At 37.4% G+C, this 24205-nt stretch overlaps 2 protein-coding genes and 2 long non-coding RNA genes across 5 annotated transcripts; 2 read left to right on the top strand and 2 right to left on the bottom strand.

The window, feature by feature from the left end:
* Nucleotides 1-270: 270 nt before the first annotated feature.
* Nucleotides 271-3238, top strand: LOC149025299 (small ribosomal subunit protein uS17). Its single transcript, XM_089145517.1, has 6 exons — nucleotides 271-380; nucleotides 556-596; nucleotides 668-768; nucleotides 2436-2580; nucleotides 2686-2775; nucleotides 2885-3238. Exons 1-6 carry the CDS (start codon nucleotides 369-371, stop codon nucleotides 2976-2978), a joined length of 483 nt encoding a protein of 160 aa, XP_089001643.1. The 5' UTR covers nucleotides 271-368; the 3' UTR covers nucleotides 2979-3238.
* A 7902-nt stretch (nucleotides 3239-11140) lies between these two features.
* LOC149025298 (uncharacterized) lies at nucleotides 11141-12774 on the bottom strand. Its single transcript, XR_016171444.1, has 5 exons — nucleotides 12562-12774; nucleotides 12417-12469; nucleotides 12230-12317; nucleotides 11823-11881; nucleotides 11141-11722 (listed from the first exon to the last, which is right to left on the bottom strand). It is a non-coding gene; the product is annotated as an uncharacterized LOC149025298 (long non-coding RNA).
* A 4877-nt stretch (nucleotides 12775-17651) lies between these two features.
* On the top strand, nucleotides 17652-21948 carry LOC149025297 (E3 ubiquitin-protein ligase MBR2-like). Its single transcript, XM_089145514.1, has 6 exons — nucleotides 17652-17919; nucleotides 18353-18548; nucleotides 18896-19564; nucleotides 21344-21442; nucleotides 21530-21670; nucleotides 21782-21948. Exons 1-6 carry the CDS (start codon nucleotides 17867-17869, stop codon nucleotides 21938-21940), a joined length of 1317 nt encoding a protein of 438 aa, XP_089001640.1. The 5' UTR covers nucleotides 17652-17866; the 3' UTR covers nucleotides 21941-21948.
* On the bottom strand, nucleotides 19242-24074 carry LOC149025296 (uncharacterized). Of its 2 annotated transcripts, XR_016171714.1 has the most exons (4): nucleotides 23908-24074; nucleotides 23582-23710; nucleotides 20026-20297; nucleotides 19242-19391 (listed from the first exon to the last, which is right to left on the bottom strand). It is a non-coding gene; the product is annotated as an uncharacterized LOC149025296 (long non-coding RNA). The 2 variants fall into 2 exon arrangements; XR_016171713.1 differs by having other exon boundaries at nucleotides 19242-20297.
* Nucleotides 24075-24205: the final 131 nt, after the last annotated feature.

The following is a 24205-nucleotide window of genomic DNA, read 5'->3' as shown; positions in this document are numbered from 1 at the left end:
CTTGGCTGCTGGGATAGTTTGAAGGGGAGTGAAAATCTCCATCGTCACTTGCTCTCCTGACATGCAATAGAGATCATACCGTACTTTCATTTCTAGCCGTAGGATTATAAAGCACCACGTGACGGGCTCCCAGAGCCGTGCGCGAATGCGAACCAAAATTCCACTCACCCCACTGGCATTAAAAAAACAAGGAAAAAAAATTTGAGGGTAAAATTGGAAATTAGGGTAGGAAATTCTCCCGTCACTTTTATATTCAACAAAGGGTAGGGTTTTTGGACTCTCCGCTTCTTCTTGGTTTAGGGTTTGCGCCGGGTGATAGGGATTCTCTGCGCCTTTGTGCATCTCAGTCTCGTCGATAGTCGTTAGCTATGGCGGAACAGGTGCGTATCTGAAGTATTCGCTTATTTCGTAAGCCATTGGTTTCCAGTTTAATACGAAGAGACAGAAAATTTTCTTTCTCTCTGCATTTCAATAGTATTTTCATTGGCGCTCTTCGTATGTACTTAGCAGTTCGTTTATTCTGATCGAATTGAAATTGTTCTTCTTTGTAATCAGACGGAGAAGGCATTTCTGAAGCAGCCTAAGGTGTTCTTATGGTAAGATATATATACCTGACCTTTAAAGCTTGGATCTGGTTTCTTTGCTTATATAATCTTGAAATCTGCAGCTCGAAGAAATCTGGGAAGGGAAAGAGGCCTGGGAAAGGTGGCAACCGCTACTCTAAGACTATTGGGTTGGGGTTTAAGACACCTCGAGAAGCGATTGAAGGTTTGTGTCCTGCTTTCTCCTTATCGTAGTTTCTGTTGCCCAGATTTTTTATTAAGTTGTTTGAGTACTTCTGAGTATTTTAGCATCTCATTTGGATTTTGCTTTTTTGCCGGTGATTGGTCGATTGTCACTTAACATTTACTTTGAAGGTATTTGTTTTCACAAAGATAACTTAAGACCTACTGATAATTCTCTTCATATGAATTAAACACATCCTTGCTGACGAATGCATATTTATATGTATAAAATACTTATCTTATTAGAAAGAGAAGAAGTAATTGAACTTTTTGGCTCCCAATTTCCTAATTCACCGAAACGAAACAGACTACATTGCTCTCCACATAAGAATAAAATCCGGCATGTGTGTAGAGTGGTTAAATTTTTGGTCTTTTCTAAGTGAAGATTTATGAAGTGTTGCCCAGGGATTTTTTGTCAGTTGATTCTGTTGCGTCTTAAAGATTTTGAAATAGATTTATTTTGTGATGTGCCCTGAATGTTATGCAGCCCATGATCTGTGAAAGTAATAATCTTATTATATGATGGTTAGGGTTAGAAATACGTATAATACTTGTGTAAAATTCTGTGAACCATGCACCATTGATAGTCAATGACAGCTGGATCTATTTTTAGTCTTAATTTATTTTCATTATGATTTTAATTACTTCATTTTACCAATTATAATATAATGTGGTGATTTTCTTCCTGTAATCCAACATATGAATGGGACTTAGAAACTATTTTTAATTGTATTTTAAAATTCTGTTCATCCATAGTGGGTCAATTTACGATTAGGTCCTATTATTCACTATCATAGTTCACCAGGAGAAAACTAGCTCTTTCTATTTGATTTTTGACACAGCAACATATGTTTTTGTTAAAAAAATGCAGGTAGTCGGGACTTATTGTTCTGTTAGGTTCTAGGCAGCTTATGTAGACCTTTTTTTTTTCTTAATCTTATGTGGACATTTTCATTGCCATATTCATGTTTACTTTTTATGACTTAGTTTTGACTCATTGTACATCCATGGTTCTACACCCAAATTGGGTTTCTTTCATATGTCCACCATATATGTTCCACAAGTGCAACTATCTAAGTTGCTTCAATCCTTGGTCATACAAAAGATGAGGGGCCTCAATATTTAACTAATGGACCCCTACTGTGAATAATACTCAGATCCATCTAGAATTTTATCACCTTGCCAGTAACAATTCACAATGGTATTACAATCCAGCAAGTTATCAAAAGTGATATCTCCAATCGTCAGAAAGATCAATTAGGTATTTACAATGACTTGAACCTAGAATTAATAATGTTGTGAAGAAATCACCAAAGTGGTTATAAACTTCTTGAAGATCATCACTTACAAGTTACGACTCCAGCCATGACTCCATCATGCTCTCAAGAGGCACTCCTTCAGTTCGAACTGCAGTTCTGGTTTTTGAACTTCTTTGTCTGAGTTTCTGTCTTGATTCTAATCTCTTTCCAGAATTAGATGGTGGATGTACTTTACAGGCTGGTTTGATTGTCAAATATTTGTAATGATAAAATGTTAATGGTACGTGATTACAAAAAAAAATAAAAAATGGTACGTTGTTGGAGTTCTTGTAGGTAGTCTATCTTGGAACTTTAGTAATTGCAGATAACATAAACATTTTCTTGTTCACAGGAACATATATTGACAAGAAATGCCCATTCACTGGAAATGTTTCAATCAGGGGCCGTGTTCTATCAGGAACCTGTCATAGTGCTAAGATGGTGAGGACTATTATTGTCCGTAGGAACTACCTTCACTATGTCAAAAAATATCAGAGGTAAAAGATCTGGTTGCTATCACCTCCTTGCTTTATATTTCTATTTTTTCCTCTTTCAATATAATTGGGCTGAAATTTTTGAATCTTCCTTCTTGTTATTTTCAGATATGAAAAGAGGCATTCAAACATTGCAGCACACATATCTCCATGTTTCCGTGTGAGGGAAGGAGACCATGTTACAGTTGGCCAATGCAGGTTCAATCCTTTCACTTTATATTTTCCTATCCATTAATGTTGGAAATTTTTTTTTATCGATGAGAGGTTGCCATAAACTGATAAATTTGTGCTTTTCCCTTTCTTTCAGGCCACTGTCAAAGACAGTGAGGTTTAATGTGGTGAAAGTGATTCCTGCGGGATCGTCTGGTGGAGTTGCTAAGAAGGCCTTTACAGGCATGTGAGAGGTTTTCCAGTTCTCGTCAGATGATGTCGATTATGGCTTTTCATATTTCCTTGTGTAGGGCTGAAGAGTTTTGCCATTTTTGAAGGTTTTAATATTACTATGACATATGAACCCTTTTCTGTTTTGTTCAAATCATGTTCTCTTGAGATTACCCAAGGTCACTCAAATTACGAGCTTACATTAGCTATAAGCTTGAGCCAGATATATGGATTTCTTGTCTTACAGGAAATTCAATGTCGTTTGGTTGGTTGGTTTTCATGTCTTGCTATAGGTTATTGACTTGACTACTTTTGACTCTCATTTCCTTTTTTTTCTTGACCAAAAGGAATAATTGGTGGTCATGGGGTCTCTGGTTGGAAGATAGTTCTTCATTGGCCTTTTACATAAGATTGAGCCTGACTCCCATGCTTGGGCTTTTGTGCACATCTTGATGTTTGGTTGGGCTTAAAGCATGTGCAGAATTGGTTCAAAAGGAATATGACCATTGTCTAGCAGCGCATCAGTTAGGGTCTTTTGCACGGAATGGGGATTATTATAAATTAGTGGTGGGAAGGCGAGGAATTGCGAGGGAGTACCTTGTAACATGTAACCGCAGGGTAGTTGCATCAGAAAATATCCGCAAACTAGGCTGCAAGCTTCGTACACTCTCAAGTAAATTTCAAAGCACTAAATAAGATCTGACAAGCTCAGCCTAATCCAGCTGCTAAACATTTAGTTCCATTCGATTTGATTCGATTCATAATCTCACCCCTTCTTGTAACTTGGAAAATGCTAACCTTATATGGTTATGCGGTTCAAGCGAAGGTGAAATGTCTGGTTAAAACAACTCACCTTTTAGGGGCATGAAGACTGGAGTTACTCGGGGATTTTGAGCTAGGATGTTGTAGCAGACTAGCAGTGCAAGTTAATCAGTGATTTCATTGATATAGTAAATGCGGAACTCTCCGTCCAACGAAAGGCTTCTTTATCATTCGGGCCGACTTGGAAAGCATGTTTGTAATGTGCTCTTCAACTGTGTGGTTGCTTCGGTTAACCATAAGCAGAATTTTGGACCGTAGGACATGAGATTTTAGTTGAGATTTTGATCTTGACCTCGACCGTTGAATACTAATGGTTGTGATTGAATTTGGACATCTTGCATTGTTTCGCATGATGTAAATGCACAAGACTGAAGCAAGTTCCTTCAAGTGTACGGTTTTTTTGTGAAGCAGCAGTAGTCTCCTGTGGAAGAACGTGGTTCATTTTCTAAACGCAGAAGAATACATGGTTGTTAACTACAACATGGATGGATCGCTCCATGAAAGCAAACTAAAAATGGGAGTAAAATAAAACATAAAAGAATTTCAAAAACTAGAAAACATGTTAAAAGGTCCACTCCCACTTTCTTGCCTTTTAATTTGAATTCACTTGGCTGTAATGCCAGAGGACACCCTCACAAAATGTTAAATGTAGTTGAGGTATGCGTAAGCTGACCCAGAGGATGTAGATCGGTGTGCATGAATTGATTATTTGATGTCGTGAGTTGACTAGATGAACCATGGATTAAAAAATTAAGAATTTCCCATTTACCAGAAGAAAAAACTAAAATATCCCATCATGGAACTTGAATGTAAAACCTGTCGTCATCAGTAAGAATTTGAACTCTGATCGGATCCATGGCTAGGGCATGAAGTTTTGTAGCCATTACGACCATTGTATTTTTTTTTAATAAAGCAAAATTATATGAGCAAATCAGTCCTTAGTAATACATAATGCAGCTGGAGTGGCAAGCATCGTAGTTATGGTATGGTACCGTATGCATCCATTCCTAAAGCTAAAGCTAACTTACTTGGGCCCCCAAGAAGTTTCATGGACAAGGGGACTACCATATGTCAAAGAGGTCATTTCATTCTCCTATTGTCACAGGGGAACAGGAAAAAACGCATGGTGTACTCCTGCAGTGAGCGTTTTCCAATTGTAGTTAATGTCAAATATGCTTTCCTTCGTATACCATTTGCCAAGCCTGAGTTGATTTTATAATTGCCAGGAACTGGTGCCGTGCAATGAGTAATGGCAAGTCCAAAGCAATGCCCCAAAACAGCATTGAGGCCAATAAAAAATGTTACTTTTCCAAGACCATCAATTATTGCCTACAAGGTGTTTGATCGGTCACTTCCTTGAAATGGTTTGCACTCCTGTTTCTCTCCACCTGAAAAGTGAAAACCCTCTTATCTTCTATGAGACAGGAGTTGGTGGTGTTTCTTCTTTGAACATTTATTGTATAATTTAACTCAGCTCTCACCAGCAGCCTTCTTGACAGTTTCAGGCATGCAAGCGAGGGATTTTTTGCATGCAAAATTTACAACCCCTCTAGCAGCTTTGACTCCTCATGTATGGCTTCTGTTTTAACCCTACTTGGCTTGTATTCCACTATATGCCACATGTGGAAGGTGTTAAAACAGAAGCCATACATGAAGAATCAAGGCTCTTTTATGTTTGAACCATTCGGTTCTTGCTTGATTATCATTTAGACTAATGAGGTGCAGTTGGATGGATGATTTGGCAAGCTTTGGCTTCAACTCTAATAAGTCTCATTATTGTTCGTTAGTCCTAATAAAACAATACTAGTCACATGATCAGAGATTTAAGTAGGGAACCATGAAGAGACTGGATGTGGGATAGGTTGCCTCTGGATCTGGAAGGGTCATAGATGTAGGGCCCGAACCTAAACTGGGTTAGGCAGCTTTTAGGGTGGGAAATTTTATTTCAGATGTTGGAAGTGGTAGTTTTATATTAAGGGGTGGTGGCTATTAATGTGCCACTAATAATGTTGAACTCAATGAATGACCTCTTCATTTTGGAGGTGTCTATCATTACTAATTGAATAATTGAATAAAGCTTGGATGGTACAAATCCCTTTTCTTTCTCACTATTGGATGATGTCTCCTTGGGCCATGGATGTGCTAGTTGTTTCTTTCTTAATTCAATAATTGTCCTAGAATGTTTTTGGGTGTTGGATAAAAATAAAGATACTTAAAAGCATCGAGTCTAGACCACCTCCTTTGTCAAGGAAGTAGTTTTCTTCACCACCCAATAAGTGTGTGGTCTATGTCTGAGTATTGAGAAAATAATTCAAAGGTGGGAACCCTAGTAAGTCTTATATATATATATAGGTCCCACCCCTACTTAGTGGTGAAAAAACGTTGATGAAGACGTATATGTTCCCCAAGTGGAGAGGTGATCCGGACTGTAGAACATCCAGGAGCACGAGCACCCCTGCAGCAGCAAACAAAGATCAGACATATTCCACCTTGTGTCAACTATAGCTAAAATTAAGTAACTCCCTTTTTCACATAATCCCAAAAAATTGGAAAACCTTCTTCAAAGCTCTACCAACAGATTCGTTCTACCTAACTTGGTTAGACTAAGGTTGTTATGATATGTTGCCTAGATCACTCAAAAATGAGAGAGTAAATTAAATGGTACCCACATGAATAATTAAAAGTTATCCACAATTACATTTGCTGTTAAAATGAATTATAAAATTATCAACTGTTCTTACTTTATTTAAATTATTTAAAACTTAAATTCGCTCTAAGACAAGGAAATTACGTAATTACCCTATCTAACTTACATCAATAGTGCTCTTCATTTCTTGTTTTCCGACCACCCAACAAAACCCTAGTTTAAACCCCCAATCACAAAGCTTACGAATTACAGGTTTCAGAGCAGCAAAGATAGTAAAAGATGAAACAACAATTAGGGTTTTTAATCGTCCCAAACTATAATTTCAAAACCGATCTGAGAAACTGTTGGAGCCGAAGAGGATTTTCCTCCTTTCAATCTCAAACCGCATTTCAAAATCGATCTAAGAAACTGCCAGAGCCGAAGAGGATTTTCCTCCTTTCATTCTCAAACTCCTCCGGTTTTTGAAACTGCCGGAGCCTAAGAGGGAGAAGGCGGAGGAGATGAGAGATGAGAGATGAGAGATGAAAGAGAGAAGACAAGAAGAGATAGCTCCAGTTCCTGTTGAAAAACTCAAGCCAAAACTGAAAAAAGAGCATTGAGATCCAGGAATCGGACTTAACTGGAACTTGGCAAGACAGTTTTTTCTTTGTTTTTGTTAAATCGGTTTCGTTTCCCAGTATCTTAGATTAGGTTAATTAATCTGCGATTCAAATAGTGCTATTTAATCATCTCAAATTCTTTGGGATTTATAAGCCAGAGTTCTGATGAATCCAATCTTCTCCTTTTCACTACCAAAAGTAACAAAAATCAAGTAAATAAAAGCTCAGATCTAAACTTTTAATTGATCAGATTTCTGGCTTGGAGAAACCCAAGGTACTCATTAGACTAGACAAATCGACAGTGCTTGGGAACGGGTGTTCGGACCTCCCGAGCAACAACCGCCAAAGATCATGACTACACCTAGGAGAGTCAATTCTTGACTCAGGCACACCACTGTGCTTGCGTATTCCTCTGTTGTACGAGGATAATGCCCACGCTCAAGCCTGATAGAGGGGCTCTCTCTTCGAGTCCAGGCTTGCTGATCAGATGTCTGGTTATATATGTTCTAGCTGTTTCCGCTTCTCTAGGGCCAAGTCGCAGGCATTCCCGCCCTAATTCCTTCATTCAACTAATTGGGTCGGCTGGTTCGGTCGCGATGGGTGGTGATTGATATTCGTGCCTCGATTGCCACGACCTTCACTTGGCCCTCCCTAACCCCGATTGGCTCGAATTGACCCCCGTCTCTAGCCTTGTTCTTGACCTGATTGACCTGTTCCCTCGGGCTTAATTGACCTTGTCCCTAGCTTTAATTGATCATATCCTTGGACCTAAAATATCAAATGTAAATTCATAAAAATAAATATAAATATTACAAGTAAATAAAAATAAAATTCATAAAAATTTAAGATAATCCAAGCTCTTACAAAATGATAAAATAATCAATAAGTTAATAATGTTGCTATAAACATAAATAAATTCACTCCCTAATTCTATATTGAGCTCTGAGAGTCTCCCATTGCTTTGGTGATGGAAATTTGAAAACCTCTCTCATTGATATCCTTATTCAACAAAAAAAAAATTCATATTTAAAACCTTGTTAACAAGTAAATCAACGATAATTTAATATTAATTTTTTTTCATAGTTAAAGAAAATGATATTTTAGTTACAAACACAACCATTTGCCCTTAATAATTTTTTCTGAAATATCACATTGGAGGCAAAGGAAAGATGTCAATATTCATGATGAGAAGTTGGGGTGTATATTTGTTAAATATTGATTCTCTATATACTAGTTTTTATTATTTATAATATATTATCTCACCTTAGTCCTAAAAAAAAATCAATGTTTTTTAGGAATTAAGAATGACTTAGTTCGGAAAAATAAAAATTACCTTAAACATAATATAAAAAAATAAAACTCATAGTTTAATATGATCAAAATGATTGAAGGTCAAAATCGAGACTTATAGTTATATCAATGTTAATATGAAGACTAGGGTAAAAATTTAGTAAATGATTAGGGTCAAATTAACATTAAGACTAAAGCCAAAATTAGAGTCAGGATCAAGACCAAAATTAGATTGATGCTTACTACATTGGTAATGAAGATATAATTTATTTTTATTAATTTTCTATAAAACATGATCATGTTTTTAAAATTTGACACATGTCAAGTATTCACCAATGTGGATTAGAATTAATTCATCTTCATATGGGTGAAGGGTTCAGACTCAAATCATGGGCCTAGATTAAAACTAAGATCAGGGCTAAGATCAGGTCAAAATCAAGGATGAACTGGGCGGGCCAGGAAATTATTCCAGGCCCGCCCTTGACCCTAGTTCAGGGCCTTTAGCTCAAGTCCAACTTGGGTTTAGGGCGGGTTAGAGCCATCAGGGCCAAACTTACACCTCTAGATTGAAGAAAATATGTTCACCTACCAAGAGATCCGCCTCAAGCAATGTGGCCGTTGTATCACCAATGAGAGCTTGTGCATGGTAGAGCCTAACACTGTAGTTAATTAAAGCCCTACGGTTAGGTTGGTCAACATGAACTTCTAATATGTGGACCAAAGAGGAGATCTGGGCCAGCTGGATGATCGGACAACCCTCAACGATCAGGTTCAACTATTAGTACCCCCACCCACCTAAATCATTGAATGGTAATGTTCAATCATTCTCCCATTACTCCCTAACTATTTAGTTTAGAGCTGTAAAATCGCATCCTTGTGATGGTGTTGTTATTAAATCTGATTCTGATTTAACCCACGGAGGCGGCTATCCAACCACATTCCAACCTAACAACCAAGGGTAATTTAATAATTTTGTAGAAGAAACTTCTGTAAATTACCGTCACCAATTAACCTGATTCACCGTGCATGGGCATGGCTCTTATCAGACAGGGATGGCACGGCATGAGTGGTCAGTGGTCCAAGAAGGTAGGGCCCATGGGCTTTGCTATTCCATACATAGATATCTCAATGATGATAAACGTCCAACTTTTCGGAAACACATGTTGAACTTTACACACCTCACATTTAGTGCATGTATGCTACTACTATTTGTTAGCATTATTGTCCAGGAACAATCATGCCTGCCTTCAATGCAATCTAACCCTATTCCGACTTCCGTCCCTAACCTCTCCAAAGCTGGACCAACCGTTGCATGGCCCAACAGAGAAATAATGGGGGCCCACATCCAACCCCGAAGATGTGACCACTCAACCAGTGCATTCAATTGGGGAAACAAAGGAGCCCATGAAGAAATTCCTAGTGGGCCTTTGTACGCTTACAGTAACAAAATACCATACACCATCACACAAATGGTCTGGTCATATAATGCCATAAACCTATCATATTGAGTCACCCAACCACTCCTGTGATGTCCATTCTGATGTTTTCTAGTGGCACCCTACACACCTCCATGCTCCTCCTGTGACCCATATCTACAGAGTATAAATGAACCTGAGATTTGGTTCATCAGAATGTGTAGGTTCATTATAGCGTTGTTCATAGGGTCTTGTTTGGGTGTTGCGTACTTAATGCGTAGTACTGTGTAGTGTATGGTCTTGAGATTTTGATGACCACTTGTTTCTTACAAGTGTAGAGAATAACTTTGCGAGATGAACAGTCGAGATCGAAATCTTGATCCTAGTTTTGATCTTGACTACGTAACACAACACTGCACATTTACTACGCAGCACCCAAACAATTTCCTCTTCATAAAGGTGTGTACAAACTGTTCACTTGGTATATCTAGCTCCAGAGGAACCTTGGTAACTTTGTCAAAAATTAGAAAAAATTAACCCAAGGGGTTGATTTAGGTGGAAACATCAACAACCCTTTAAGTCAAATCTCCTTGGGTTTTTATTTTTGGGGTCGGAGGTTCTCCCCTATATATATATAAAAGTTAGCCCATGAAACAAATCCAAATTGATCAAATAGCATACCAAAATCTATATCATGATACCAGCACGAAATTCATCAAGAAATCATAGTTTTTCATAATTTACGATCGAGCATGTCTCGAATCTAAACCAAACCAAAGCAACCCATTACAGAAACTAATATGAATACGGTTGAAGCCAATCTAGTCAGGCCATACCAACAAGGTTTAAAGTATTGGTATCGAGTATCGTATCGGTCAAGTGATTTTAAGAGACGTATCGTCCTGTATTGAGTATTGTATCGTTCTAGCTGATATATTTTAGTGTAATTCAATGGGGAGACATATCTAGATGTATCGTATCAGTTGAGTCAAATATGGATACGTATCGACTAGTATCGTATGGTATTTTGGGATACTTTAAACCTTGCATACCAATACCGTTTGACAAGAAGACTTGTTGGTTAGGGGCTTGACATAGGCCTTGTCATGTTCATATATGTTCTCAAGAAGTTTCTGAGACCTTATGCAAGTAGCTTTGTTTCAAGATCAGAGTTGCAGTATAGAGAAAAGCTAGCTGAGGCTTGCTTTATCTCATCCCTGTGACCCTGTCTCTTCTAAGTTCCACCAAATTCTCTTAATTTGAACTTCTGAACTATCATTGATTGGACTAGAAACTAAACAGTGTTTCAGGAACAAACAATAAAGCTTCTGTGATCTGTACCCTGGTAAACCATTAAAGCTTCTGTAATGTGTACCATCATTGAACCATAAAATAAAAATATTTCAGCAGAATCTCTCTCATAATTTATCTCTCTGACTCTCTTTATCAAACGGAACAAAGACATGAAACTAACAATTCAAGGGCATTAAATTATACTCATTTTATTTTGGCACCTTCCCATATATGTAATAATTGATAGCTTGCAAAGCTTACTGAAACACTGAAACCCTGAGGGCTGAGTAAATAGCATGTCCTACCAAAAAAAAAGAGAGTAAATAGCATGTACATGATCATCAAAATGGTATAATGATACTATGTACAAGATCGATTAATAGACCCTAAACCTAAAAACTGCAGCATTTCCTGCTACACTGCCACTTTTTATCCTCCTTTTCTCTCCTCTCAAACTCAAGCACCCAGTTTTTGTCTTGTTCCATTAGCCGCCAGGTATACTCAGTTGTGAATAGGAGGTTTTCTCTTTGCCGGAGAGTAATCCATCCCTGCTATGTCTATAATATCTGGATACCGCTTTGGCAAAACCTTCCTTTGTCCAGAAACGGGCATTGATTCAACGGTAAAATTTTCATCTCTTTGTATGTCTAGATGCTTTGTTGCGGGTTTCATTCTGCCTCCCCACTGTTTTTCACTTTCTGTAAACATATTGAAGAGCATTAGAATCACACAGAAGTGAAAAAGAGAGAGGGTGGGAAAGGGGTCTCTATGTTTTGACTTCCTTAAAATTAGCTTAACCTTTGAATTTGTAGAAGTCGAAGAGGTAGAGAAGTTCTCAAGTTTTCTACTTCTTGTTCCTGCAAAAATAGATAATAGTGGAGCTTCATAAGTTTAGTTTCAAACCTGAAGAACATTTTATTTTTATCTTATGAACTATTGTAACGAGCTGTGCATCTGTACATACAAGAAGAGACCTTCTAGTGATACGTGGAGAAGCTTTGGACAAAGAGAAAGATTTTGGGTGTTTATTCTTCTCAAAAACCCATTTCTCATGTCAGATATCAAATAATATAAGTGTCTGTAACCAGTCAGAAGATGAACAGTAGAGGTATAGAGATCGAAATTAAGAAGCTTAGGTCTGTGACTCCTAGGACCATATTAATGGGCTTGCTTGTTTGTCTAATCTACAAATCTTTTCGTGGTACCTGAACACTGCCCATTTCTGCAAAGAACAGTACCAACACCAACACCAACACCATCACTTTCTTTTCTCGAATTCCTCTCATTTTCGTCCTGCATCATCAAACCCTTGTCACCATTAAAATCAACATGAAAAGAATAGAGAAAAGTCCATACGAATCATTTTAACAACATGAAAATTCAAATACCCACATGGAAAATCTGATGGTCAGCTGAAGCAAACTCTTGTTGCAGTACTCGAATTCCTAAATTTCAGACAGAGAAAAACAAATTAGACAATAGTTCCAAAGAAAGACTACCCTCTCATTCTTACATTCACTACAAATAGACTTCATACCTCGAGCCTCTACTACAACAGAGAGCATGAGGAACGCTAGTAAAGCAGGTCTCATTCTGTCCGGGGCTGAACTGAAAAGAGGAACGCAGAGGAGAAGAGGAAGATGAAGAGGAAAGGGCAGATTGATAATAATAACAGACCTGGAAACCAAAATGAGATGGGTTTCTTTTGTTTCTTTCTTTCACTCTTAGAACTTTGAGATGGGCAAAGGCCTTGAATGGTCGATAACTTGTCTTGTGTTTGTCTAGATATATATACTAAAAGAGCGGAAAATAATGAGCATAAAAAAAAAAAAAAGTACAATTTGCTTTCTTATATAAACGTATCTATCAAAATTTGTCTGTTACGAAACAATGTTCCTTCTTGAGGGACTTTGGATCCCATTCAGATTTCTCAAGTGCACACAAAGCGTTTAAACCATGCGGACCTTGTCGGTTGTGTTGGTTTCTATGGGATATGAATTAATGGCTCGCGCAGCTGTGGACAAAAACTGCATAGAACTGATTAATTTGGGTTTATGAATTAGATTTGCATTAAAAGCATCTGTTCCTATTAAACCCAGTGAAGCAAATGAAAAGAAAATTAAAGAGCTTTCACCTGCTAAAGATTTTGTTTCGTTTTCTGATGTTTGAATTGTACATATCCCCCAACTTTTATTATTTTCTTTAGAGGTGGTTTCTTACTTTTACAAGTATAAATTTATTAAGAAAAAGAAGAAAACCTTACAAATGAAAGAAAAGTCCTGCAAAGGGAAGTGGACAGCAGCTCCAGACTTGGAAGGCCCAGAACCAGTAAGCTGCAAAGGGTTGATTAGTTATTTCGAGTTTGAATGAGAATTATTCAATTTTCTTTCAGAGTACCTCCAAGGGTATGAAGAGTAGAACTCAAAACCTTACGCTCTATTAGATGATCATCCCTAAGTCCCTTATCAACTCGGGGACTTAGCTTAATTGAGTCTGCAACATTGTTTCTCTTTGATTGAGTACTGGAAGACTTAGTTTACCTAGTAAAATGGCTTATATAGGCTAATGCCGTAGGACATAAGTTTCAACACTTCTATAAGATCATGAACTGATAATCATGATCTTCCTGTGTAAAATTTCAGCCTTAATTTCAATTCTAGTCGACTTGAGTCACAACTTGCATGGGTGAGAAACCTATTTCAGATTAAGTTCAGGACAAGCGAAGATGGACTAGAGTCATTTAAACTAAAATTTCACGGTCTTACTCTTTGTGGTTGGATTATCTTTTGAAACACAAAGACATTGATTTATGCTTAGAAGAAAATAACCACATGACAGAATAGCATTGTTTTTTCACTTGGAAAAAAATTTCAGATTCCTAATACCAACATCAGTTCCCTGTAATGAAAGTAAGATTTACTGTATTATTTTTGGATTTGTTAACAGCTGGAGCGTTTTTATGGATTTGAAAGCCGTGTAACAATAAAAAATTTCTTATAATATGAAAAAGTTAGGTCTGGTTGTAGCAATGTAAAAAGAGAAGACACAATTGGGTGGGATTGAAACAAATATCTGCAGACATGGAAACATCACATGTTTTTAGAAATATTGGTGTTGAGGTAAATTGGACCACAGAACCCAACTTTAATGCACCCATATCCATGTCTGGTAAAACTCAAAACTTCCATTTCTAAGGATTTCCTTTAGTTATACGAGTTGACAATGCCGTGTTCAAACTTCAAATTTTACCATTCAAAGCTTAAGATCCAAGTCCCAATGAATCTTGCCCAACCTACCTCTCTCAGGTTTGCTCCAGTGTCTGAAATAAGCCAACATCAAGTAGTTTAGGTCACTGTTAACAGATTAATTATGTATTCTTTAATTTGCTTGAGAAGACGAAGAAATTATTGATATGTTTTTATCCGAATTGTTATATCCGATTTGGATGTTAGACCCGTACCGATATATTTTAGTGGGTGATTCAAATGACTTGTTTGCAGAGATTTGTGGTGATAGCAGAGGGCTTGGGCTGATAGGTCAACCCATTTACCGAATTGGAGTCTATATATATATATATATATCTTGTGTTCACCTATCACATTATTGAGAGATTGGAATTTTCAATTAGGATTTTGGGTGGGAGTTATTGTAACACCATTCTTGGCGATTGGTTGTGAGATCTCATTTTGTTCTTCTTCATTCTATATAGTGAAAAACTCTTCTTTTTCGCTTGTGGAGGTAGCATATCATATTGGTGTGTGAATCACTTTAAATCCTTATGTGTTTTCGTTTTTTGTTTCTCTATTCGTTATTTCATGGTGTTTGTTACAACAATTATATATAGGGCAAGACGATCACATAGAGCAAGAATTCGCATTAATCAATCATGTAAAGTATGCATCAACATTTAACTAACAAATTTAAGTGAATTTCCAAATTGAAGATAGATGGCTCAGTGATTGCTTCTGAAAATTGACTCTGCACTTATTCAAGAAGATAAACAAGGTTGTGTATTAATCAAGTAATCATCTCTGACGATCAAGTTACATGTGGAGTATTACATTTTCCCAGCAGATTTGGTGCTAAGAACCCTAAATTAAAAATTTGCAGAGCCAAAGAAGAAGACAAATCTATTAGAGTGGGTAGGATTTAATTACCTTCGGTTGATATTGAGCTACAGTTTATATAGATTAATCTGTCAAGGAATGCCTGTTGGATCTTCTGCAATTGCTTGCTTGCTTGACATGTTAAGAGTCTAGATGAAGCAAGTCTTAGCTTAATCTTCAGTCCTCTTAACCTATTTCGTGCTCTCCTTCAGGGACGCGTCATCCATAAGGGCCTTATGTTCAGTTTCCTATTGACTGGTACTCTCCTTAGTGGGGGGGGGGGGTCCGTGGTTCTTGTCTCTATTTCCTTTTCTTCTCCAGCATTAATGCTTTTTGGCTCTAGCCCTCTGTATTGATTTATTCTTGAAGATACAGAGTCGAGCACCTCAATCAATTAGGTTGCTTTGGTCGATTAGACCACCGATTCAAACTACATGAATATTTATACAAGAACTATCAAATTCCACAATCACAGGTAATATCACGCCATGTTATGTCTGTATGTTGAAAATTTGGCCAAATTATCACCTCCATAATTGTCTCAACTTGTGATAGCCAAACAAAAACTATCAATATAATTGTTCTTCACATTTCTTTCTTGTTGATGTACCATATGGTTTCAGTTTTCCCATACCTATGTTAAAACCTTCACATGTTTCTGATGTGTAGTCACATGGAAGTGAGCCCCCCACACCCCCAGAACCCCACACCCTCCCTCCCTTTGCTTCTCTCCTGCATATATGAACTCAACTACTTGACAAGCTTGATTCAATGGCGATGGCTTTTCTAGCAAACATTTGCTAATGAATTGTCCGACCATGTGTCCAACCCTTGGATGTGACTTGACTCACTCCTGACCTACATCTGCAAGACAAGAGATAACAGGAACTTAAATTCATTTGGGTCTTCCAACCACAAGTCTATTTGCACTGTATTTAGATGGAGTCCCAAGAGAAATGCTTCTGTCAAGGTCAAAAATGGTGAAGCTTCTAGTTTGGTTTTTTCTTACTTTTGTGTCTGTTCTTATTCGTCTGCAAGTGGTGTCGTTGTCTTCTATCAATGACAGTCATGAAAATGTAGAACAAGAAATCACGTCGTAACAGTGATGCTCAATTGGATTGCCGACCGGTGTTGTATGATTCTTATCAATTATAGCGGGTCTTCAGCTTTTGATGCAATTCTTTTTTTTTTTTTGAACAACACAATGTCTGTGGCACTGCGTGCAATTTTATTATTCTTTTGAAATTCAACCAAACATCTTTATGAGAAAAGATGTACCCTTCGTCCTACGTGCCCGTTGATTTAGTGTGGGAGATGTCATTCCATGCAAGCAAGTTACGTGTGGAATCTTCATTTGTCTCTTCAGATGTTTAATGAAAGAACCCATTGCTCATTTGGAGGGAATAGCGGATCTCTTCAACTCATCAGGACTCTGAGCTCTGATCTTCTGAATATGTTAGAAAATGATACTTTTGGTTTGAATATCTTGGAAAAAAAGATCCAAATCTTGTGGGTTTCCCCGTGTTATTTATTATTTTTTTGTTCTTTAGGTAGTGGAATAGAAAATGCATATTAAACAAGATCTATAGGTTATTCAGTTAGTAAAGGATTAATACCTCATAGTGTGAGGTCAAGAGTTCAAATCCCTTCAAGATTAACTTACTAAGGGCAAAGCCTTGTGTTATATTTGACTTATATATAAAAACTATGTCTATGAGGATATAGTCAACATGCGTATAAGTTGGTTTGTGTGAATCTCCTCTGGATATAAAAAAGAAGAAGAAGAAGAAGAAGAAATTTTTAGCGCCACCTTTTGAGTTACCCTTTAAAATTAATGTCACTCCCTTAGTTATCCAATTTATCAATTAGACCATTATAAGATAAAAGTATACCAAAGACATCTAATGCTTTTAAAAAATCATAGTTAAATGTTGATGTGAGTAAGCTAAATATTTTAAATAAGAAGAATGACCTTGAACAAAAATCCACGCTTGACTCATTTTTTTTCTCCCCCTCCAATCTGTGAGATAATGACTACTAATTCTTGCAATCATAGATCCTCACAAAGTTTGGAAGATATGCATCATGAATAGTGTTTTTAAACTTAGAATGTGGGGTAGTATTGGAAATAGATAAGTGAAAATTAACTAAAACCTACAATGGTGTTAATAACGGGCTCTCTGATAAGTTGAATAACTCTAGAGGTGGTGATAAATTTTTTACAAGAAAAAAATAGTATATTAAAGATTAGAAAGCAAAAGCAGGCTGTATGGGCCAGAGATGTGCCCAAATCTACCATGCGGCCCATGGCTACAATCTCAACGGACAACAGGTCTTTGGGCCTGGATGAGTCTAGCCCAGTCCATCAATTGCAAGCACTCTAGGGCTTCAAAATCCCCTTTTTCGTGGGGTGCCGGTTAGGCGTTCCCTTTTTCGTAAAATCACCAAATTGCCCTCCAAAAATAGAAAAAATAGGGAATTCATTGGAATCCAGAGTTTGGAGGTCGTTGGTTCCCGGTACACCTGGTCGTTAATTACCGTTGGAAATTCCCGCCACCAGAACCGTCCATAACTAAATTCCCTCCTATATTCACTTGGATTCACAAGATGGCTAGAGCTGCTTGATTTTTTCTCCCGACCAATCCATTGCTCTCGCTTTGTCTGCTTTAATTTCCCCAGTCAATCCATCTTTCTTTCTGTTCTCTTCTCAGATTCATCCATTCTTGTAGAGAAATCATGCATCGATTTTCTCAGCTGCCCTCGGGTGAGAACACACAAATTCGATCTGTGTAAGTGGATTTCTTTCCTTGGTTGTAATTTTTATTTGAATTGAAGTTCATAGATTCTGATCACCCTTGAAGTACCAACAAGACATCTGGTTTTAGGTTATTTTATTTTATCCTTCATATCTGGATAATAGACTTACTTTTCTTGCTCGTGAGCAATGAAAATGGGTTTGAACACGGGGAGAGTGCAGAGGGTATTGCATCATTAACACTGGTCAAGTTGGGTTGTACTTTGCTTGTTGTTTTCATTGGACATAACATTCATCACAGTTAAAATTTTTCACAAAAAAATTGCTTCAATTTACAGTCTACCACAGAATTTGGTTCAATGGTTTCTCTATTTGGTTACATTTGTTGTTCACCATTTGTTGAATGAGAAAAATTCGTAACTTCTTATGCTCCCTCTCCCCCTCCTTTGTTCATTCTTTTGATGTAGGAGTGAAAGAAGAAGAGGTAAGGACAGTGCAAGTAGCTTACAGGGTGATGTATCTGAAAATAATGATAGGAATTCTGAAGGTGTTTCTGACCAACCTTTAAGTGGAACTCCAAGTTTGTTACAGTTGGATGATGACCTTGGAGTACTTTCTCTCCTTGGGTCTAAGAGGGTTGATATCATGTCAAAATCTGATCATGTGAGTCTGTCCTGGTATACATTTGTGTTATTTGCATCTTCCATCTATGAATCTGGTACATGTTACAATTGGACTAATGGCATTAATTCCTTATAAGAACATTTTATGGCTTCAAGCCCTAACAATGGTATAAAGGGCAGTTCAAAGTCAATGACAACATACAAATTTGATGGATCTTTGTCAACCAGGATTTGGTTAATTTGTATGGAGCAGGTTCGGTATATTCACTCTGTAGCCACCGAGGCTAATACATGTTTAAAGCTCTAGTCTGAAAAGATGCGTGTTGCTACATGTCTCAAAATTCAAACCTCCAGTTTGACTCAATTTTAGCTGTGTCTATCCTGCAGATTTGTGCATCCACATATGAAAGATCACTCCCATTTGATCAGTTATTTGGTCAAACTTCAGAATGGTACAGTTCAGGTTCACAGACAGGAGACTCATATTCACTTCACATATCAGATCCAGAACAGCTTCTACCTCATGCTGGATCTATCCCAGGAAATAATTCAACAGGTGCTAGTTCATCCACTGCTGTGGTAATTTACAGTAGGGATCCTACATCATTGCCAGAGACAATCACAGGCAGAGGCATCTCAGGATTTTCACAACCTCCATTGTCGAACATACTTGAGATTATTGGCAGCACTTTTTTGGGCTCTCAAGTAGAATCCAGTTCAGTTAATTGCCAGCCACCATCACTGAGTTGGGTAATTAGTAGCTGCCTTCCTTTTCCTCGAATTTCTCGTGGTGTTCCGGCCGTGATCCAGAGGTCTGTCCTTCCTACCATTGGATTTAGCTCCAGAAGTGGAAATACCTTATCTGCCCAACTTCCCCAAATTCCTTCATTGCCATTTGATGAAATGTGGTCAGTGAGTGAACTGGATCCTTTAAGACAGCAATATCTGCAATCCATTCTTTTCTTGCAGAGGCTGGAAAATGGTATAATAGCAGGTTCAATCTTATTAAGAATGTTAACAGCAGGTAGTGAAGGACAATTCAGGCATCCAGCTGAGGTTTGTCTTTTCCTCTCTATGATAGATGTCTCCCTACTAAGCTACCTCTAACTCAATCTATGTAATGCATAAAGGAATAGTGTATGTCTCCATATTCCAACATATTGGATAAATTCCTCCAAAATCAGTTCACTTTTGTTAGTCAAAGGTTAACTGTAGCTTGGACATTTTACCTGCTAAACTGACATCTCTAGTGTCCCATTTCATGTAAAACCAGAGCCTTTTCTAATTTCTAGTGTCTGTCTCTTTTTTGAAATGTTCCTATTAGGAAAATTCAAACCTCAATCTTCCTGAAGGTTAATTCACTTCACATCCCATTCTGATTCAGCACTAATTACATCTCCATTTTCTAAGCCAACACCTTCATCCATACACAGTAAAACATACACAAACCACAGTAATGATAAACATAGTAGAAACAAGATAAACACTACACCTGTTTTGACAATAAATAGGCTTACCTTACTGGGAATTTATGATAACACCCAAAATAATGCATTGCATCAGACTTGAATATGAGACCATACAGTCATGGAGCTGAGATTACACTTCCGTTGGTACTGAGTACATCCAATTTGCATAAGTTACCAGGCCATGATGAGTTAGTGGTCTGTGGTCACAAATGCTATTACTCATTGCAGTACCACATTTTCTTTATCTCTTTTGTCCATGACATCTCCAGAATATGATCCATCTGGACACTGGCATAATGTGATTTCCCTGTATGTCCCCCCTGTTCCAATATTTTACTTAGAAGACAGTTACCATTTATTTAATTATTGTTGGGACAAAAGGCTAGCCAACAGAAACTTTCAAATCCAACATTAACTACACTATTTACAGATGACAGTTTGATAACTGAAGGAATAGTTTCATGTTCAAAGTGAATAAATTAAAGATGGTGCTCTAAAAGGTTAGGTAGGAAATTAATATCTAGGAATGACCTATTCCTGCAAAAATTATGATGATTTTGTACTGTTCAATAGATGTTCTGGACAAGAACAACTAAGATTTTGATTTGTTCACTGCAGTAGCACCCCCATGCACCCAACACCCCCCCCCCCCCAAAAAAAAAAAAAAAAAAAAAAAAAAAAAAAAAAAAAGAACACTTTTATTTTCTAAGAAGAAAATACTTACCATGTGGTTTTCATTTACTTGTACACTTTTATTTTTCTTTTTCTTTCTTAATGAGTGTATCAGGCCTACAGCCTGACTATTTTCTCTGGTCTGTGCATGCAAGCCCCACAGTCACAGAACAAGGACATTAAAGGATTTAAGTGGAAAACCAATTAAATCCTAAGTAACTGGCCCCAAGCAGGTAAGAAGAGTCAAATACAGGTTGCCTGTCAGTTTGGACTAGTGCCCATACCACCTCGTCTTTCTTTTTTTGGTAAAACCTGTACCAACTCATTTACTTGTATGAACTATAAGCACTATCGACATGAAAGAATCATTGCAATGAAATTGACACAGCTGGGGAAAGAATTAGTCATGAAACAAAACAATCATTTTCAAGTGTTCACGCTTCACAGTTGTTATTTCATTTTATGTGTTGTATTCATCTAGATGCCAGAATCCTAGAATCATAAATGCAGTTCATAAAGTACCATAATTTTGAGGTCTAATTTTTCCTGTTCAAAGGTAAATTATTTTGTTTGTGTTTCCATGATTAAAACTTTCTAACATCATTCACCAAAAAAAAAAAATGTACATTTCAAATGTCAATCAACAATTTCACTGGTTTGCATTGGCTTACAAGCACCTGCTGATCATAAGCAGGATATTCTGATTCTAAGTCGATCACCATCATCTGATGTAGCTGATTTGCAACACCACTATGGAGGCATGCATCTAGACGTGGATAACATGTCTTATGAGGTAACATCATGAACTTTTTCTATTAAGTATGATTCACTTTTCCCACCCTGCATCTATTATCATATTATGTATCTTGATCTTCCCTAGGAGTTACTGGCTTTGGAAGATCATATAGGGAATGTATGCACAGGGCTGTCCGAAGAAGTAATCAACCACTATTTAAAGCTTCAAAAATACTTCTTATTCTCGGACAATAATTCTTCGAAGGAATCCTGCAGTATTTGTCAGGTACCATATTTTCGGACTTTCTCACTTATTTCAATCTAATGGTTAATCTGCTCATAGATCCTTGCAGAGAACTAAGAGTGACAGGATATTGGTGCACTGGCTTAATGACAGGATGAGTATGTGGAGGAAAATGAGTTGGGTGTTCTGGACTGTGGACATGGTTTTCACAGTGCATGTATCAAGCAATGGCTAAGATGTAAAAACCTCTGCCCCATTTGCAAATCCACTGGTCTGACTACCCTAGACTCCAATGTTCCAAAAAACTTGTAGTCTTACTGTCTAACAGGTTATGTTATTTCAATTTCACTATTTTGCGGAAGGAATTAATCTCCATGGTAAGAATTGCTCATTTACATCATTTATTTTTTGCCATTCTTCATTGATATTGTTAATTGATTATGGATAATGGGTATGCAGGTTTCATGGTGAACAAGTTTTAGATTGGCCAAGCTAGGATTAGGCCTTCATGATTCTCAGGCATCCCTAGGCGTAGACTGCCAGGTGGCAACAGAAGGAAGGTTTAGCAGCTATGAATAAAGGAGTTTCCAGAAAAGCCTTTTGGCTGTATGGTGAATTCAAGTATTCAAATGGATATAGGAATGATACATTGTCTTGTCAATTTGAAATCAACTATATGTGATTGTTGAACCTAGTATGCTTTGCTCAGAATGCACTCAGTATCTCTCTGGCAATAAAGTTTTTATTTAACCAATTGTAATATTGGAAATGCATGAACAAAATGTACTTCTTGGATTTCTTATAAAATGCAGACATTATTGAACTTTAGGTATGTCAACCCGTTTATGCACCAAAAAGGAGAAGACATTTCAAATTTCACCTAAACGTTTTGGAAACTTTGAATATCAATCACGTGATAAGGTTCAACTTCATTTCTCATTTTATCTGCCTTTCTCGAAGAAAAAGACCAGGAAGAAATCTTGAATGATTCCTCTTCCGTCTTTTACAGATATAGAAATATCTACTGTCAAATGCACCCAAGAAGTAAGAAAACAGAAATTTATGTATCTACAATATGAAACTTAAACTTATGATTTCTCCTCAAAAAGGAACCTAATATTTCAGTTGAGTGCAAATTTGATTTGAATTAGCAGAATTTGTTCCAAAATATCTTCGTTGAGAGATCAGGTTGATGCTTCGTATTTATTACTAAATGGAACATATTTATCATTTCCTCGATGTTTTACTAAGATCTTTCAACCTCAAACTATACATTTTGCTGAGTAAATTTTTGGGAGCATCCCCTCTGCTTGGCCTCCATACTCTGCATCGATAGCAGGACTTCAGAGACTCAATTCAAATTATTCTTCAAAAGTGATGTCTGAGAGCCACCATGAAGGTTTGGCACAAATTTTGGAAGTTGCAGGCGTCCTTGGTTATTACGGTGTTGGGTATGAGTAAAAAATTTCAATCCAAGCATCCGAGCCATGTCAGTTCTTTTCAACATGGGTTATGGGATGTTATGTTGCTTCAACCAAGAGTAGACAACAAATATTTCCTTCATGAATAAACATTCCAAGGCTTCTGGTTTGAACAGAATTCCCATTCTCATGCCTTCAAATTGGAGCTGAAGGCATCCACTCTCTGTTTACTCAGTTGCAACTAATACATGATGAGGAACCAACATAGCTGCATAACAAGCAAGCTCTCCAGCATGCCATCCAACACAAGGGACAGCCATAAATAGGTAGTATCAAGCCTCAGGAAGACAGGAACCATAGTCTTATAACTGGAAATTCAGATGGTTCTCGAAGATTATGTGGATATTCTCTTAAATAGTTTATAGCAAAGTCGCTCTCTCTCTATGTTACTATACCAAGTATAGATGTTCATCATGGGCAGTCATACAAGTTTCAAATGTTCAAATTGGTACATTCAAGGAAGCTTATTTACCTGATGAAAGTGAGATGTGTCCGTCAGCTGCAAATACGTGAAAGACCAAGGTGCCGAAGGATATCATTCTCGATAATCACCCCTGACGGTCCTTCGGCTGAGGGCATTGGAATGGAACCTTAGAAGCATCTGTCAATCAGAGTTCATTGTGTTAAACGTACAGTAATACCGTGATTCTATTGTCGGAAAGTAGTTATCAAATTGGATCAGATGTTGAACCAGAAAGGATCTAGTTCAGTTTTCCTGGTTGATGTAAATGTAGAACTCCATACTCTTCAGAAACGAAGTATTCAATTTGAAACTGATATGAAAAAGATATTTCTTACCTTCATGGTTTCATCTTCATCATGCAGGGAGAGGTCAAATTCCCCAATCGATTGAAAATAATAGAGACTAACTGCGAAGAAGATGAAAATAATCGATTGAAAATTCCCCAATCAATTTGAACTTGAAATGGGTTTGCAGCAAACTGCAAGTCTGCAACCACATTGCTCGAGAGAGGGGGAGTCCGGGGACCTTCTGTTTCACCCCGCTTGTTAAGTAGGTCCCACAGTGACTTCGATCCATCATTTCTTTGATACGAATCGGATGGTGGAGTTTCATCCAACTGTACAACTATCTGAC

Source organism: Hakea prostrata, chromosome 2, assembly GCF_041222555.1.
Source record: "Hakea prostrata isolate BN-2017 chromosome 2, UWA_Hpros_2, whole genome shotgun sequence".
In the NCBI taxonomy this organism is placed as follows: Eukaryota; Viridiplantae; Streptophyta; class Magnoliopsida; order Proteales; family Proteaceae; genus Hakea; species Hakea prostrata.
This window is presented reverse-complemented; position numbering and strand designations above follow the sequence as displayed.

Bases quoted from the DNA above. Each gene is read 5' to 3' on its own strand.
- LOC149025299 (XM_089145517.1), top strand. The intron at 769-2,435 runs GTTTGTGTCCTG...TCTTGTTCACAG, and splicing joins ACCTCGAGAAGCGATTGAAG to GAACATATATTGACAAGAAA. The intron at 2,581-2,685 runs GTAAAAGATCTG...TGTTATTTTCAG, and splicing joins TATGTCAAAAAATATCAGAG to ATATGAAAAGAGGCATTCAA.
- LOC149025297 (XM_089145514.1), top strand. From the start codon at position 17,867: ATGCATCGATTTTCTCAGCTGCCCTCGGGTGAGAACACACAAATTCGA. The intron at 18,549-18,895 runs GTGAGTCTGTCC...TCTATCCTGCAG, and splicing joins TCATGTCAAAATCTGATCAT to ATTTGTGCATCCACATATGA. The intron at 21,443-21,529 runs GTAACATCATGA...GATCTTCCCTAG, and splicing joins TGGATAACATGTCTTATGAG to GAGTTACTGGCTTTGGAAGA.